This window comes from Vanellus vanellus, assembly GCF_965231255.1.
Source record: "Vanellus vanellus genome assembly, chromosome: 1".
NCBI classification, from domain to species: Eukaryota; Metazoa; Chordata; class Aves; order Charadriiformes; family Charadriidae; genus Vanellus; species Vanellus vanellus.
The window spans coordinates 66,966,997-66,982,067 of NC_138905.1; the positions used below are offsets into that span (position 1 = coordinate 66,966,997).

General features: G+C 38.8%; 1 protein-coding gene across 10 annotated transcripts in view; it reads right to left on the reverse strand.

Moving 5' to 3' along the window:
- Positions 1–15,071, reverse strand: part of BICD1 (BICD cargo adaptor 1) — a gene marked incomplete at its 3' end in the record, with an annotated part of 188,082 nt that overhangs the window by 2,065 nt on the left and 170,946 nt on the right. For 4 of the 10 annotated variants that reach the window (XM_082494704.1, XM_082494694.1, XM_082494703.1 and 1 more), the window contains one exon: positions 5,009–5,056. The exons of 2 other annotated variants lie outside the window; for them this stretch is intronic. In XM_082494704.1, coding sequence (XP_082350830.1) covers positions 5,009–5,056 — 48 coding nt within the window. Of the gene's footprint in view, positions 1–4,980; positions 5,067–15,071 lie in introns of those variants that run through there. 4 more of the 10 variants (XM_082494702.1, XM_082494698.1, XM_082494697.1 and 1 more) reach the window with 2 other exon arrangements.

The following is a 15,071-nucleotide window of genomic DNA, read 5'->3' on the forward strand; positions in this document are numbered from 1 at the left end:
GTCCAGCAGGAGCTACGGTCCTTGCACCTCTGGGCTTATTTGAAGATCATAGACTTGTGTGTCTTAAGTTAGGTTCTGTTTCACATTAATGCTCCTGAACATGAGTTTCCTGATTGCAAAATGGTTGGCGAGAGTGGGTTACAGAAGTTCAGGACCTCGCAAACTTTGTTTTCTGCTCTGCTGTCTGAGTAGGTCAGTCCCAAAGTGTTTAGTGCTATGGACTATGACTCCTCAGGTTAGATATAGATTTAGTCTAACCTTAAGCACCTAGGCATAAATATTTAATTTAAAATATTTTCTTGAAGCTTAATCATTGGACTTGTTTAATCAAACACTCTGAGAAGATACCAAACCTGTCTTCTCTAAGTAATTCTTTGAATGGCTGCAACTATCTTTTTCTTCTGCCATATTCTGCCCCATACAGATGCAGATACAGCATCTAAAGAGGAATCTGAGTGAGATCTTTGCCTACCAGGCTCAAATGAGGCTGTGTCAGGATTGACTGCAGATGGACCCAAAAGGTCTGCATTTACTCTCAAACATCTCCACTCATCAAGAGCCAGCTCCTGGCTTTGACACCTCCTAAATTTTCAAGATAGGCTTAGAAGCAACACTAGTCTTAAGTCCTTCACAGAAATAAAAGTGAATTAGAACTTTAACATCACATTTGGGGAAGACAAACAAGGAGGTCGTCATGTTACCCTACAAAGACCGCCTTACTCTGCTCCTCTGACGCCCCGATTATTTTTTTGAAGGACTTCTGTAATTGTCAGAAAGGAACAAAAACTCGACAGACATTTTCCTTGCTCATTAGCAGAGATGTGTTTGTCTTTGGGGGCTTCCTTCCTAACTTTAAAAATAAGCAACACAAGGTGTTCATACTCTGAGGGAGAGAACTGGAAATGGCCATAGTTAAGACTAGTTATGTACAGCAATGGCCTAAAAGAGGACCTCTTTGAAAGGCATGAGATTCTCCTCTACACAAATATAATAATGTTTTGGCATGACCTTCAGTACAAAGTCAGCCCTGGCTGCAAATATTGTAATACAAACTATCCCAGATTAACCTCAGATTAGGAAGCACTGTCCTTAGAAGTACATTTGTTTTCTCTTCATGGTAATTCTGCGTTGCTTCTCACTTTGGAATACAAGCACGCTTCTATGTACAGAAAAAATATAAAACTTTGTCTCACCATCCCCCTTTCGACCAATAATAAATATTAGGGGCATTAAGAAGAGGAAAAATATTACAAGGTTATCAGGCACCTTTGCAGCAACATATATACACATCACTTGCAGTCCTAGCAGATTTGAATCTTTTCTTAAAACTCTACTGTTATACCACCCTGTCTTCAGAAACACAATACATCCAGTTCATTAATGCAACAGTATACAAACAAAAATTACATCAGGATCAGCAAGTGACACATGGCATGCAGCGTGCTTTTTATGGCAGTATAGGTGATCATGGCAGTAGGTCCTGGAGGTGAGCTATCAGGCACATCGACAGTCGCGGGCAGTAGCGGATGGCAGGTGGGATTAATTACAGAAAGCAATAGAAAGACATGGAAGAACCTGAAGCTGTTGACTATTAGCTGAGAATAAGGAAGAACATTGTTACACACACCCCCCCATGGGATATGTGCAGCTTTTAAAACATCTGGTTTTAATAGACATTTTTTGTAAACCTTTGTTTAAGCGCCGGTATCATTTGGGTATCTATTCATTCAGTTGAAGAATGAAGTCTGTGTTATTTTTTGTGTTAGTATCATTCTCTGCTTTTATGCAGCTCTTTTTTTCCCCAGCTAATCGTTCAAAATGCTAACCATGTATTTCTAAAATCAATTGGAAAATAGCATGCAAAGCCCTTCGGTGTTAGTAAGTACCATGTTCTTTGTCTTAAAGATGCCATTCGCATGCAATATTGTCTGGCATTGATTGTAACTGTAACAAATCAGCAATGCAAAATATAAACAGACCAGTGATATTTTCAGAATGCAACCATTTTGCATGCAGTAATATTTTACCTCATTTTTAATTTATTTCCTGTTTTATATGAAATAAAAGCATTATTTCTCATTAAAAAATAATATTAATTTCATCTGCGGTATCAGGTTTTGGGGGTTTGTTTTTATTAATAGATAACTTGGGTCTAGACTTTGGCCTCTGATAATGAAAACACGGCCTTCGCTGCATTGAACAGAAACCTGAACACAATTCAAACACAGACACGCTGGATGATGACAATACTTTGGTCTTGTCCAATACAGGCCGTCAGACAGGTAGCTGCAGATGCTAGGGAAGGGGAACATCATCCAATAATTTTTAGATTTGGTTGCTTGCCCCATACACCTGGATCTAGAAATCGAGGTGACGCATGGAAGGCTGAGCAAGACTTTCATGTATCGTTGCATCAGTTTACTTAAACAATCTCTTCTGAAAAGTTTTCACAGATTCTCCAGATCAGGGTCCAGTTGAAATATGCAAACTTGAGCAAAAAGACAGGCAGATGTATAGCTAAACAAATTGACTAGGTGTGTCCTGGAGTTTCTTTTTGGCTTGAATCTGTTCATAGCTTATTCAGTGAGGTTCACCAAAGCCTACGCGCTGGAATCACAATCACTAGGAAATCCAGATTTACACAAGCCCCACTTAAAATTCAGTATAGATAATGGGTGAGGGAAAACTCTCTGAATTTGATGTTAAAGCTCAGAGTGAATCAATCTGTGTTATCGTCAGGCACATTAACTACTTTAAAGATGATTAGACATACTGCATGCTGCAGAAAACATCTGTGTGAATTACAAGTCTTAACAAGCTATTGGGTGAAATGCCACCGAGAGGTCACATTACTGTGAGAGTAATGCTAAAGCCTTAAAAAACAAGCCTATTTCTCACAAACTGAGTGGCTTCAGGGCTGGGCAGAGCTTTAATCTGCCTCATTTGTCATCACCACGTGAATGAAAGCGTACGTACCATACCAGGAGGGACTGTCAGAGGACAAGGACGGGCAGTACAAGCTCCCGTCTTCTTCCTCTGCTGGATTTAGAAAATCTGAACCTCCGCACATCTAACTGGTTCTCTAAATGCCTTCAATTTTTACTCTGGATTTCAGTTACTTTATTTAAATCACTCAACAACGCATGCCATCATGCTGACTTGCATTAAATCTGTTGTAACGCTTCACTGCTTTGTGAGACTGCGCAGCTATGTGGCCAAGACAAGCAAGGCAGCAGTATAAATAAGTCAAAAATAGCGTGTTGTTTTCCCTTCACCAGAAGACTATCAATCTGGTGGTAAAAACCGATAGTCATTTGAAAGTCAATAGTCCAGCTAAGTATACGGGTGTGTGTTGTTTGTGGAATGACTGCTCTGCATTTTTAAAAGTATTAATGATATTTTTAATTATCATTATTGTTTCCCATATACCAGGACCTTTATTTGGAAAAACGGCAAGAAAGGCCTCTTGAACAACACTTCCAGTTCTGTTGTAGCTAATAAGGTCTTCCTAACTGAGGAAGAATTCGGGGACAAACCAGAAAACCCTGAGACTTTCCTTTGGACCTTACTCCTGTTCTATGGGTTTGTTTGCAGAACAAGGTAACGCTTGCAGCCAAATGTATAGCAGTAGTAAAACGGGTAGGTCTTCCACTCTGAGAAGAATTTTTAAAATTGCAGGAGCAATTGTTTGTTATCATTTAGAGAGGGGTGGTAGTAGATCATACTCTCCACCAGGAAAGTAGCTCTGGAAGGAACAGAATAGGCTTCGGGTTCGTGATGGTAAATTAAATAGGGTTAAAATAAGACTTGCTGACATAAAACTTTGGTGTATCCAAAGAACCTAATAATATTCTCAAATTGCTGTAACATCTAAAATACAGCAGAAGCCACTTCACAGAGATTTTAAGGATTTTAAATGGAACTAGTAACTTTTTTTCAGTGTTCTGTAAAACTCCAAACTGCAAACCAGTAAAGGGTACTTGTCAGTTGTAATGAGCTTTCACCAACTCCTCAGTAAAATTTTCATAACATCCGTATATAGTAAGGAAGCTAATAATACTTCCAATTTATAGGCAATAAAAGAGAAGCACAAATCAAGTGGCTGTTCCAAGGCTACTCAGAGACCTCCTGTGACCCACAGAATCGGTGCTCAGCAGTGCCTGATGGGCAGTCTGAAAGCTGTACCACACCCGTTCCCCAGTGGGCATCACTGCAGACTTCCACCTCTGTGAATTTTAGTGCTGCGTGGGAAATTGCTTCCTTACACGTAGGGCTATAGATCAACTTGGTCACAACAGATCAGGCTAAGGTCTAAAAGTTAACCTGTTTCATGTGAGAGTATAGGCATAAGTAAATATATGCACAGAATATGCCATGAACAGATAAAGAAAAGTATTATAATCTCTTCTTGCTTTGGTTTGGTTTTGTGCCTCGATTAACTCAACCATCTCCGAAGCAGGATTTAGCCTTTGCACCAGCTACAAGCGAGGACACCAGGAGTTTACTTTTAACAATAAGATTAAGAACTGACTGCAGCGGGTCAGAGTTTCCAGGTCAGGGAGAGCTTTCTGAAAAGTATCCGCTAATATCTGACAAATGCCTTTAAAATACTACCTTAGAAAAAGAAAAGGCTACACCTGGCCCTAAAATTAAACATCCCCCACTTACATAAATTTATCTAGCCACAAAATAAAATCATTATTATTTTGGCATAATTGAGAAACTGCCTGCATAAAAAGACCAAATTAGGACTGCAAGATCCAACTTGGCATTCTTTTCCGTATTTTCACATGGATATAAGCGCGTGCATGCTGTGATTCGTGTTTGTACTGTCACTGCAGAAATTATCACTGTTCCTCAAGTTGATAGAAGTTTGCTGTTAGTGGAGAAGCGCAGTGAAGAGCTTTTGCATAAGGAAGAGGAGGGGAGCTGAAGACGTGCATGCAGCGATGTGCAAAGAGAAGAGTTAGTTAAGTTTACCTGACAGTCTGGCAATCTGGCCCCCTGGCTAGTTGTGAGCCGTGTGGCGGTATGGAGGCAGCAGGCTGCTGACAATCTACAAGAAACTGATAAATTAGACATATATACAGAGAGATTACAGAGCAAGGGGTTAGTAACAGTAGTACACAGGCTACGCATCTGATGGAGAGATTTAGTGAGGAATGTGTTCTTGGTTCCTTATCTGACAGAAACACCTTTTTTTTTTTTTTTTCCTGACAGTAATAACATTAGTTGTTGCCTTTTTTTTTTTCTTTTCAGAAGCAGCAATGGAGATATTTTTCGTTTAGCGTTGGCAAATTTTTGTTTAAGCAGCCAGCGATAATGCGCTGTACTCAGAATCTGGGTTTAAACCTTGTACTTTCTCATTCTTCTGCCGGTGATAAAGTTGTTTTTCTTAATAAAAAATGTCAATAAAGCTACTCAAAATTTCTCCAGAGAACTTACATCCATATAACAACAACTACAGATACCATCTCATTATGGCCTTCGAGAAAAAGCTTGCAAGAAAGTCTTCACAACTTCTAAATAGTGCTTGTGAGATTGTTTTTTTTTGTAGGGAAAAGGAAGAACTTGATACCATCAGTTTTCACTGTTCTGTCTAGCTTATTTTACCAATTCTCTGCCAAAGCAGTTTCCACATTGAATACAGCTTGGCTAGTGATTTAGTGCTTAATTTATTAAATAACAGTAAAGCCAAATAATACTTTGTTGCTACGTTTTTACTGTGTCATTTGGAATATGAAGACAGCTTTAAACTCAAGAATATTTGTGGGACTTCATGAAAGTAGTTGAGCGAGACAACCCTGCTTTTTAGCTCACTAGTTTGTACCAAGATTTCCACGTCTTAAGATTCACCCATTTTCCCCTCAGCAGTCTGGTGATTCAGATTGTCAGACAGAGTCATCAGGGTCCTTTTGAATATTAAAATCTATGGGTGAAATTCTGACCATCTAGAAAAAAACTGGAGATTACTTTTTGTCTCCAGCGGGGTTTGAAGACCGATCATCCTCTCTGACTGCTTCAACCTGTTTCTCAACCTGACTCTTCAGTGGAAAGGAGTTACTTTCCCCTGAACCTTAAAAATGAGATGACTAGGCTTCATGTACTTGGAAATAATTTGATTTTTTTTTTCCAGTTGGCTGCTACTTTCAGCTCACCACCAGTAATCATTTCTCTTTACAATGTGGATGTTTTCCAAAACCTACTTCTATTCTTTGTCTCAATCAAGTGGAAGAATGTGTAAGTAATTTGCTGTCAAGAGTCTCAAAATGACGTTAGGCACAATGCAGAGCAACACACCTTCCTAGGAACACTGAGCATCATAACCAGACACTTCCTTTTCATACAAGTCCAGAGTACTTCTCCCTGCTTCCTACGAAGATCTGTGCTGACCTCCAGTGCGTGGAAGCAAGTGCACCCAAATCACTAGTTTCTTACTGCTTCGGCTAGGAGAGGGTTTTGGACCTATTTTCAAATGCACAGGTATCTACATCAGAAAAATACATGCACGGTTAGTGCTGACTCCGTTGTGTCAGAAAGCAGAAACAGAATGAGAAAGGATACTGTGCCATTCTCTCATTTGCCAGGATAGCCACTATCATCCTCAGTATGTCTTGTAGCAGAGAAGTGAAAGAGTTTGCAATGTATTTGAGCCACAAATAGAAGGGTCTGTCACTTCAGCACAAAGCTCAATTATTTAAAAAAAAAAAAAAAAAAAAAAAAAGTGCCTGGGGGGACAGACAGGGCCGGCTAACTGCAAAAAGGAAATGACTATCAAAAATAAAAAATAATAATTAATGTCTCATTCTAAAAAAAACCACTAGTTTGCAGAAGTCCAAGGCGAGACCATCCCTGACAGCTTATAGAAGCGAGAAAAGTAATACACAACAGAACGCTATGTGATGAAAAGGTGCGGACAGGTTTCATAAATACAGAAGAAGTTGTTCTAACAGACTTTTCCAGAACAACGCAAATGCCTGATTTATGATCCTATTCTAATATCTCAAACATCCTGCAAATACTTTATGATGCCTCTTCATCTGCTACATTTGGCAGAACGCGTGAATAGGGAGCCAGATTCTGCAAGCATTATGCAACCTGGATAATAACTACTCGATGTGAGCAAACTCCCTCAGCTTCACAGTAAACAGTTCTACCTGGTGTCAGCAACACTCACACAATCTGGCTCACGCTTACTTACATCAGTACAATATCTGGTGATCCCCATGGCTTAAAATGGCTGAATTGCCCTCCTACATCCTCCAGGAGTGAAGTTTTTGAGGATTAAGCTAGGAGAGAGCTAAGCAGAATGCATATGGCTTACATATACTCATTTCAAATTCAAAGGAGGTCTTATCTACTTATGTCCAAGTAGCTGTGTCAGACCTAACTTTATTCCTTCTATATTTAATCCTTTTAAGTATTTGGGAGGGTTTATAACCCTATTCTCTAATGCCGTGGCATTCATAAACACAATGTAACAAGAAGTAATTTTAAAGGTGAAAACTAGAAGACAGCATTTGGTCCTTCCCTTCTGCTAAGGAGCTCCTGCCTCTATCAAATAAACGTTTGTTTCTGAAATATTCTGCTGAAGGTTTAAAATTTCAAAGATGCCTTTACTGATTCTGTGGTCAATGTCATATACCATAAAGACAAGAAAAGACAGACGTGTTCTCTTTTACTACGAAACAAAAACAAATAATAAAAAAAAAAATCACGTTGAAAGAGGCCCATTGCCAGTATTTTTCAAATCTCAGGGAGCATCAGTCAACCTAGAGAGTGAAAGGGCAGTTTGCTATTTGCATAGAAGACACTTGGGGAACAGACAGAGATTATACTTTCTGGTGTGACTTCAGAGAACACCATCAACAAAATTATTAATAAAGTTATTAAATACGGACTATCTCTTTTCTCTACCATCTCCAGTTGCTGTGAGGAAATAAACCGCTCGGGGCAAGGGATGGGCTGGCTGATCTCTGAAGAACCCTTTTACAACTCTATGAACCTAAAATGAAGAAAAGAAGTTCAGTGACCATTTCAACCTCAAAAGGCAAAGAGCAGCGATTGCATACAAAAATGCATATATCAGTTTTCACTGAATTCAGCAGGACTTGAGTCTATACTGAGCCCTGTAGCAGTATCAGACGACGTACAACACTGCATCTGTTGGAGCTTTGAGGCTTGACTTGTACTATCTGTTAGGCCTGTTCTGATTTTCCAGTTCTTAACATTTTAGCCTTTTGCTGGCAATGGTGGTGTAAAGGGCTCGGAGATTTCCTCTCTCACAGATTATCCAGTGCTGATTTTCCTTTGGAATCTAATGCCCAGTGCTGATCGGGCTAATCAGCTCCTGATGTAAGAGCATTAAAAATACCAAGCTCAGAGAAGCTACATCTGCTCACATGAGGACTGAATGTGCTGCTATAAATTATCTGCCGAGAGCAAATCTCACAGAAAAAAAAAAAAAAAAAAAAAGTATTTTCCTGTGCTTCCTTTTGGCTCAGCCACAAAAACAGTGCATTTCCCTCATGTCACAAGGTGTGCTCTGCCCTCCAGTCTGAACTGGGTGACTCCAATCAACACAGACCTGCTTAACTGGGGTATTATTGTCCAAGAGATGGGCATGCCTTCTGTTGACGTCAGCAAAGTCCTCAGTGAAAAACCTACATGCAAGCATTTTCAGTCCCATCTGCTGAGAACCCAGCACACTGCAATGGAACATTTCAGCACATTTTGACACTCACTAAATTACTAATATCAACACAGTGCTCTCAAAGACCGAGACTAATAAGTATCCCAAGATAAGCATTGGGGATGCTGTGAACGAGTAACTGATTTTAACTGTGTCTAGTTCAGTTAATAAACAGAGAACTTTTTTCTCTTTTATCTGAAAGGGTAAAATTAAGAGTCAAACAACAAACTGATCAAACATTTCTTTTTTTACAAGTACTGTTACATATTTGGTATTTCTGATATGAGAAACATTGGAAAAAAATCTGTTCTTGATAGAAAAAAAAAGCTCTCAATAAATGCTCATGACAAAATGTGAGATGGAGGATTTTTCAGTGTTTTAAAACTTTTCTTAGCACCCCGTTGACCACTTCAGGCCAACAGAAAGTCCTCCTTTCCTAGCTAAAAGTTTTTGAGCAATGTCACTTTGGGTTGTGCTACCCAATGTCAAGTTAACTTGGTCCACAGTGTTTGAGGAATTTGATAACACGCCTATGAAGATGTTATTGATAATTTACTTGAAAAGAGAAGCTGTCTCCATTTATATGGTAATTAATTGTTTTCTTCCCCAAGGTGTCAATTTAATGGGAAAGAATGAATGGTTAATAGGATGAGTCAAAAGTATTGGACAAAGAACAAATCAGTCTTCTAGTTGTGCAGAGGCAGAAAAACGTTGCATTATACAGCAGGTCTCACAAAGACCAAAAAAAAAAAAACCCAAACCAACCCCAATCCTCTCTACCCAAAGGTGGGGAACTAGGAAAACTGCCAAACCGTAAAGACAAATGTGAGATGTTAAGAAGAATGGGGCAGAGGGTACTAATACACTTGCCCACCTTGCTGAGTTGAGATTTGTAGAGGTGCTTTCAAACTGGAATCTGACAAGATGAGAAAAGCTCCAAAATTGTTTATGTAGGGAGGATGGGGACATAAGTTTATACCATTATTTGACTAACTGGTTTCACTTATAATTTATCTCTGTTTTTCTAATGGATGCCAAGAACACTTTGACCTTCTTCAAGGCCAAGAGGAACTTTAAGTGGTAATGGTTATCACAAAGAACAGCTGGTGAGAGGACGGCTGTGGCTTACCTTAGGAAAAAAAGCACAAACAATGGTATAGGTCAAAGATTAGAAGAGTCTCTCCCTTATCCTGCTTCCAGGGTCAGTTTGGGTCTGGAAAAAACACAGTTACCTCTGCCCTGTGGCACAGCCTCAGCTGGTCAGTCTCCCAGCTGCAAACTAGGTGCAGCTCTATGCTTCTGCAGGCCATCCCTTAGCACCTCTCCTATGAGGAGAGGCTGAAAGAGTTGGGGCTGTTCAGCTTGGAGAAGAAAAGGCTCTGGGGAGATCTTCTTGTGGCCTTCCAGTACCTAAAGGGGGCCTACAGGAGAGCTGGGGAAGGACTTTTTACCAGGGCATGTAGCGACAGGACGAGGGGGAATGGCTTTAAACTGGAAGAGGGCAGGTTCAGACTGAACATTAGGAAGAAGTTTTTCACTTTGAGAGTGGTAAGGCACTTGAACAGGTTTGCCCAGAGAGATTGTTGAGGCCCCATCCCTGGAGGTGTTCAAGGCCAGGCTGGACATGGCTTGCTATTCAGCGAAACTTGGTGTCTTAGATTATTGTTGGTTGGAGATGTTTCAGCAACACTGAATTCTTCCACTACTTATTTCTTAGTCTTCTCAAAAATTATTTGAAGAATAAAGGTTAAGAGATTTGAGCATGCTGCTGAACACCCATTCACACACAGAGCTGAAGGCATCAGCAATATCTACATATTGTACTAAGATGCAATAGGCCAGCAGTAGGATGAATCTAAAATCCTCATCTCCTGTCACCTCCACTCATCCAATCCTTTTCTTGCAAAGGTAGCCTGGGAATGTCCCACTGTTTCTACATTTCCAAGCTTCTGACACAGGCCTCCTTTTGGTCCTCCTCCTCTCACATCTTTACCTTCAGGACAAGGTCAAACAGAGTAAACATAACAAAGAGACTTCTGCTAAATGCTTCTCAGGAGTAAGAGCAGGTGATTGAGGCTATGAGAACAGGTAGGGGGTTTAACTACTATTTTCTTATAGCATTTAGAAAAATACTATCTCTCTTGGCAACTTTCACAAACCAGCTCATGGAGCATCACTAACAACTTCTTGCACTCTCTAACACATAACACAGACACAGTTTAGTAGGTCATTGATGCAGTAGTTTTCCAGAACATGTCAGGTTTCTTGGCTGCGTTCTAGTGAGTTCTTTCATCTATAAAACAGCTACACTACATGGAGCGTTTTTTCCCCACATTTTGTATGACTTGATTTTTGCTTTCTTTTTAGACCTGAATTACCCCCAACCTAGAGACCTGTTCCCCCATCAGTCCATGTGCTTCAGTGGTAATGTGACTGATAGCTCAGAGTATAGTGATTAACGATATTTTTTAAAAAGTAGCTAATACCTAGTCATTAGCAAAACTAGTGAAATACATTTTTCTGCAGTTACAGACTAAGAACATTAAGAGGTTTCTTGTCATCTCTGTATGTTTTTTCACACTTTCTATATCATCATGTGTTTATGTTATTTCTCAAATGGTTTCTGTGAATGCTTTAAATAATTCCTCATTAAATCTACTGAGAAGCTAAATAACGGGTTAGTAAAATAGCAGAAATGGAAATGGTAGAAGCTGAAAATACATATTCAGTTCCTTTCTTTTATACACAGTTCACAAAAAGCACATTTAGAAAGGTCTGATGATTCATGAAATACTAAAAGACACATATTTTAAACATTTCAAAACAGGAAAAGAAAGGTCTTAAAAATACAGAAATCATCACGCTTTTGTCTTCTTGGTTACCCATCTTTCATGGAAATGTAAGTACCTAGGACACATTTCAAATGGGCACAAATACATCCAAGTCAAAAATACTTCCACTATTTTACAGGTAAAGAAGGGCCTGATTGAAAACTTGAAGTCAGTGGGAATGGTAAATTTAGTAGGCTTTGGAAGAAACAACGTAAGGTACAACTATAAGCTTTCATAGCCCTAAAAAATGCAGACAGGGAGATACTTACAATTAAGGATACTAGTCTTGATTAAAGAATTGCTGGTGAGCTCACTCCATACATCACAACATCCCAAGGAATTGCTCTATTAGAGAGCTAAAGTATCAGCATGTCTAATTTAAACAGAGACTCACTTCAGCTTTGCCTATTTTATGAGATGAGAAGCACAATATTGAATATTCCTGTATATTTGATAGTAAAAAATCAGTAAGTCATGAAACCACATTAAACCTTGTCATAAAAGAAGATAAAGATGGATGGCTTTTGTTACCAACATTTTCAAGAGATTTCAATAGCTGTTTTCGTTAATCGATAAGACTGGATTCCAAAGCCCAAATTTTTCATAGAAAGCAACAAATAGCTGGTAACATGCCTTAAAGATACGATGTGTGACCTGCATACCTGTTTAGTTAGAAATAACCAGAAGTCTAAAATTTTACGGGAGAACTTCAACAAATGATGCTAATATTAACCATTCCATCCAGCAATGATGTCATAACTTAGATACAGAGAGAAAAATGTCAATAACCTTTTAATGAAAATATACAGCAGTAAGGCATGGATTTCACTGCAATCTTTTTTTTTTTTCTTTTTTTTTTTTTTTATGTTTTAACAAACAGATTAGGGCTTCTATCAAAAACAGGTTTCGTTTCAGAACCGCTTTCTTTACGCAGTGAAAAATATAAATAGAAATTAAATTAAACTTGTAGAACTGCAATGAATTCATGCCATAATAGCTAAATTATATTGATCAGCATGAAATGTATGGTTTTGGTCTCATCAGTGATAACTGGAAAGTTAAGAGCAAGAGAGGAAAGGCATAGAGCAGAAAGGTCCTATTCACAGTGGCACCAAGAGGTAAAAGTACATTTAGCCAGCTGACGTCTTCATCAGTTACAGCCAACTAATGTCCTTGGCAAGGATACTGTTCTTCAAATTCAAAACGTCCTCCACAAGGACAACGTACCATGCTTGAAATGACATAAATATGTAATGCTCATTAAGCTTAGTTAAATGAGCATATCAGATGCAGGACATGGCCCCAAGAGCAGGAAGATATATACATGTATCTGTATATATGCACTAATAAGGCTCATTAAACAGTGAACACATATATACACAAACATGGCATGTTTACAAAACCCACAGAAAAACAGAACAATGCAGAACAAAAAGTGAACATACATAATAAGTTAATAATGACCAAATTATCTTTTTAGTGAAGAGCATCATGTTCAGGTTTAAAAAAAGCTACACTTGATTTTAAAAAGCCCTGCTAAAAACACATAAAATCCATTTTTCATGGAGAACAGAGATGGATTAGACCAATACTGCTTGAGTCTTGCAATAGCCTGCAGCCTGCCTGAGTACACAAGCTGAGACATCTTACAGGTACAGGATCACCATCAACACAAGTACATTCTTGGTAGATAAAAATATGACATATTCATAGCCGAGGACTCAGAAGAATCATCCAAAGATCTCTCATTAGGTAAAGGGCAATTTGCACTCGGACTGTAAGTTTGAGCTGTCAGAATAAAGTTGTGGGTTTTTTTTAGAAATAAAGGTTCCCAAAAACTGTCATGCTCCACCTGCTTTGCATTGCTTGGATGAAGCAAATCAAACTTACCTGACTGAACAATCAGAGCAGACTAGCCTGACTAGTTAAATATCATATGACTGCATACCTTATTTAATAGTGGTGGCTCAGTTAATCACCTACCCTGCTTTTCAAGAATAAACTCTTTCACATAACGTACAGGTGAATCCATATTGGTCACGAACCAGAACGCAGAATAAAATTCTTTAACACAAAATCAGCATAGAAAGAGGTATCTAGATCCTAGTCATGTTGATTTTCCTTTTCATTCATCTATCAAATCCTTCACAAAGGAGGAGTAAGAAATATTTAAAACTGTTCACTGGGTGAGCTGAGCAACCATAAAGATCTACAGAGCATCCTCATAGCAAAATTCAGGTCTGAACTAATAGTGTTCCTCAACGTATTTCTTCCACAATCATTTTTAAAAGAAGCTGTGCTTTCCGCTGTGTTCAGATTTCTACCAGTGCTGCTGTGTCAAAATTGAGAAGCGCATAAAAAAAGCAAAGTTGAGGTACTGAAGCGATGTCTACAGTAGTGAGGTTTTGAAATCCACAAGGAGCTTTCCGACATCGGTACTTAAGCTCAAAAGCAAAGCTGGAACTATTTTTGACAAAATATTCCTAAACAACCAAAAAATGCGCACAGCTAAAGACCTTGAACTTAAACCCTTTTTACCACACAATGAAAGAAGACACAAACCCACTATCAAAAATGTATTCCCCCCACACACACACCTTTCCAATGCTTTAAGGTGCACAGGCTCATCTCTGCAGAAAGACTCCGCTGTGGAGAGTAGTGTCAGCCTGAGCCTCCCTCGGTCATTTTCCCAACCCCTTCACCCAAAAGGGGAGGGTAATGACAGCTTCATTTCCTACCAAGGGGTTCTACCCATAATATACCCTTTGAAGATGCTTTCCCATATCTTCACACTGCCTAAACAGTATGAAGAAGCAAGAAACAGGAGCCGAAGCCAAAAATCTTGCCCCACATGATAAATTCTGCTTTAACATTATTTTAAGAAAAATATATAAGAAGGAATGTGAGCTTCTGATTACAAAGAGAATAACCTTTTGCAGAATATTTCTGAAAATCATACCCTACACACTGCACTTCGAAAAAGCACAAAATACAGAAAGAAAAATTAGAAATCACAGTAGAGCATATTCCTCCTCCCTTGAGCCAGGGAGATTACTCAACACCTCCCATAGCCTACCAAAAGCCCTTAACTCCCTATAGCACCAATGAGCGCTCTCCTCAACAGACCCTCTGCTCTTTGTTGTGTTAAATTGTGTTTGTGCTACATCAAACAGATCAATGCATTCGTAGGTTTCTAACCTATTCTTCACAGGTGAAACCACCTCCAGTATAAAGGGCAATTAACAAAGACAAGCCTTAAGCAAGTCCCCTTGAGTACCAGCTTAAAGACTTAATTGGAAGACTTCTTAGGACCTCCATATATGGGTGATTGATTTTTTTTTTCATTATCATTTTCCTTGTTAGCTTTAAGAAATAATTTCTACCTACAGATGCTGTGAATTAACTCTTGGAAACACTATTTGGGTCACTCTATAGGAATTTGCTTTCAAATAGAATTTCTGTAAATTATGTTAAGTTTTATGGTAAGAATACAAACCAATAAACAAAAGCTAGTTATTTGTATCATATTGCTATTCATATTACATTTG